Source organism: Palaemon carinicauda, chromosome 20 (assembly GCF_036898095.1).
Source record: "Palaemon carinicauda isolate YSFRI2023 chromosome 20, ASM3689809v2, whole genome shotgun sequence".
Classification (NCBI taxonomy): Eukaryota; Metazoa; Arthropoda; class Malacostraca; order Decapoda; family Palaemonidae; genus Palaemon; species Palaemon carinicauda.
Genome location: NC_090744.1, coordinates 2,424,760 through 2,428,544, shown reverse-complemented (window position 1 = coordinate 2,428,544; position 3,785 = coordinate 2,424,760). Strand labels below are relative to the sequence as shown.

General features: G+C 30.8%; 1 protein-coding gene across 1 annotated transcript in view; it reads left to right on the top strand.

Annotated features, from left to right (window-relative positions):
- Positions 1–878: 878 nt before the first annotated feature.
- The window catches only part of LOC137614485 (bestrophin-1-like), a 69,792-nt gene continuing 66,885 nt past the window's right edge, over positions 879–3,785 (top strand). Inside the window, exon 1 of the mRNA XM_068344288.1 lies at positions 879–1,124. Coding sequence (XP_068200389.1) covers positions 879–1,124 — 246 coding nt within the window. The remainder of the gene's footprint in view (positions 1,125–3,785) is intronic.

Sequence of the window (3,785 nt, the reverse complement as noted above, 5' to 3'; positions counted from 1 at the left end):
TGAGAAATAATTAGCAATTAATAAGATATTCTAAAAACAATAATAACATCAAAACAGATATCTCATATATAAATAATAACAAAATATATGTCAGCCTGTTCAGCACAAAAACATTTGCTCTAAGTTTGGGCTTTTGAAGTTCCACTGATTCAACTACCTGATTAGTAAAATGAAGGTTTGTGAAATTTTAACCAAGAAAAGAATAGTTATGCAGTTGATAGGGGTAGAAGTAAAGTTGAAAACAGCTTAAGCTAATATTTCTCGCCAAATCTAGGAAAAAAATTATCCCATCTAAGCAACAACATATTGAAGTAATGCACATAAGTAGGAGGCTTTTGTCTAATAGCTCACGGCAAACCAACCTAGTATCGGTGGCCCTGACTAGTACAGCTTAGCTGATCGTGGAAATACGTAAACCATTTCACCACGTTAAGGTATTCCCTCACTAAGAAAGAGATTTAAATCTATATTGAAGTAATGCATATAATTCCCAATACTGGATTGGTGATAATATTAGGCTTTTGTCTAATCGCCTCACAGCAAGCCAACCTAGTATTGGTGGCCCTGACCCTTTCACTCCGTTAAGGTATTCCAGCTCTAAGCAATAATGGTTTAAATCCATATTAAAGTAATGCATATAACTCCCAAAACTGGATTCCTATTCCAATCTTCCCCACCTCTTTATGACGCTCCAAGAGGCTACGAAACTTGAAGTCATCATTATCGTTTCCGAATGGTTTGACGACAACCTCACCTTACTATTTTTCCAGGAAAATATTACCCCACATTTAATCAACATAGATTTAAATCCATACTGAATTGATAACTATAATTCATTAAATTGAATTCCCTTTTATCGATCCCCCACTCACCTCTTTATGGCGCTCCAAGAGACTCAGGAACTCGAAGTCATCATCATCGCTTCCGAACGGGTTGGTGAAGCTCTCGCCTACTTTAAGACGCCCGATGAAGAAGAAGAGCTGAAGGAAAGAAAACACAGGGAAGAAGACATTCGTGTGACCTTCGTATTGTTTCTCATGGTTCAAGCTTTGCCCGGCGACGACAGAAGAGAAGAAGTAGAAGTAGACAATGATAGCGACGACCTGGAGAGATACAATTATATGGTAGTCTAAATAAGGAAAATCGAGTATATATGTAGAAATTCTCTACAGTTTCGTCCGCCACCGGACTTCTTGGAGCATTTATTATGAAAAGAATAATTTTTTTTGTATTATTCTTTTCATAATAAATGCTCCAAGAAGAGGTCCAGTGGCAGACGGAGCTGTAGAGTATATCTACTGTACATATATACATCTTTCAGTTTTCCTTATGTAGGCTACTATATATTAAGTTATCTTCGTACTAAGGAAGACTACATCTATTATGGTCTTTATGTAAAAGAATATTTTGGAAAATTATAGGATAAGACTTTTTCAGTTTTATATGATTTTCTTCATTGTTTATATATGACACATCTCGTTTAACGTTCTTACCAATCTTAGGATATATATTTATTGATTATTACTTATATATATATATATATATATATATATATATATATATATATATATATATATATATATATATATATATATATATATATATATATATATATATATATATATATAATTGTGCTTGTATAATCCTTCTTTTCCAACTAGGATTTTTGCTTGGCTATTAATAATAATAATGACGATGATGGTAAATGAAAAAAATTATGACTTTGGTCTCCGAGTTAAAAGAAAGGCAGCCAAAAAAAGGGGGCTTGTTTTCTAAGTGTAATTTATATAATTGGAATATCAGTTGGTAATAGTTCCCTTTGGCATATGCTGTACCAAACTACTTTCCCATCTAGGATTAAGGCTTGATTGGGGATAATAACAATGATAAAAACATATTGATTTTTTTCTTCAAATTAGGAAAAAGGCTGGTTTTTCTAGTATTGTATAATCAAAATATTAAATGATAATAGTTCTCACTTGGCAGTAGTCCAGAGGAGCACTGCAATCACTCTAATTGGAGAGATATATACATTTATTTTGAATAACAAGGATTTCCATCATACGGTCTAATTTCTGGTTTTGTGTGGCGATAAATTCTTCCCTCTGAGCCTTGTCAACTGTCTTACAAGCCCACATTATGGGCATGAATATCTTGTCAGTCCTTTCGTTGACTTTTTCTATGATCATCCTTACTTCTTCTGTGAGAAAACCTAGGAGAAACCAGAGCCTCAGTACCATTTGATGAAAATAAAAAGTTTTATAAGACATAATTATAACTAAAAAAAAAGAAAAAAAAATATGAATTTAAATTTAACTTATGCCACAGAAAAAGACAATATGTAAAATCTATTTGAAATTATTGACCAATAGTGTTAATCTATTATAGTTATAACCTCAGAAAAATTTCTGAAGTTAGAATTAACTGATACCACAGCAAAAGACAATATGCAAGGTTAATTTAAAATTATTAACCAATGGTGATAATCTGTTGCAATTATAACTTCAGAAAAATTAATAAAGTTAAATTTAACTGATACCACAACAATAGCCAGTAGCCTATGCCAAATATATTTGAAAACATTTACCAATGTTAATAATCTATTAATTGAAATAATATATAATTTCTTAAGGCATTCCCTATATCTGACCTACTATAAGTCAATTTTTTTTTAGTGAGGCAGATTTGCACTGACTTGCAGGGGTGTCCTTTTAGCTAGGAAAAGTTTCCTGATCGCTGATTGGTTGGACAAGATAATTCTAACCAATCAGATAGCAGGAAACTTTTTCGAGCTAAAAGGGCACCGCTGCGAGTCGGTGCAAATGCTCCTAATTAAAAAAAATGAGTATAGTACCATACACATTTTACCTTAATGGAGGCACTATTGGATATATTTGTGAGGTAAGGTATCATTAATGATGTAAATGAACTCCCAAAACAACAATTTTTTCTTCAAAAGTAAAAATGCATTTTGAAGTTTCATTTATATGCAAAATATAAGATAAGATATCAGTGATGTAAATAAACTGTACCCTTTCATTCGATGGCAAAAATGTATTTTGAAATTTCATTAAGATACAAAATTGAAAATAAGTTATTAGTGATGTAAATGAACTCAACAATTTCTTTCGATAGCAAAATGCAATTTGAAATTTCACTTAGATACAAAACTGAAGATATGATAGTAATGTAAATGAATTCGACAATTTCTTTCGATAGCAAAAATGCATTTTGAAATTTGATTGATATAAAATTGAAAATAAGTTATTAGTGATGTAAATGAACTCTATCATTTATTTCAATAGCAAAATGCATTTTGAACTTTCGTTCATATTCAAAATAGAAGATAAGAGAGAAATGAACTATCATTTATTGCAATAGCAAAATATATTTTGAACTTTCATTCAGATACAAAATAGAAGATTAAAGATAAATGAACTCTATCATTTATTTCAATAGCAAAATGCATTTTGAAATTTAATTTAAATACAAAATAGAAGATAAGAGATTTGAAAGCACATATTTTTCCCTCACTGTCTCTCGAATTCTCTTGGATTCCTTGCCCTGAAAAGAAGGACTTTAGGGAGTAATTGGATAGGATATCACAGAATAATAGGCCAAATAGGACTTAAACTTAAGAGAAAGTATTTGCAATTAACTTGAATATTTATATCATTTGAGTTTCAAGTTTTTTTTTTTTACATCGAAATAGTAATTTTCTACTTAATGTATAGTTGGATATAGGAATTACTAGACACCTATGTATACATGAAAATGGGCCAAAT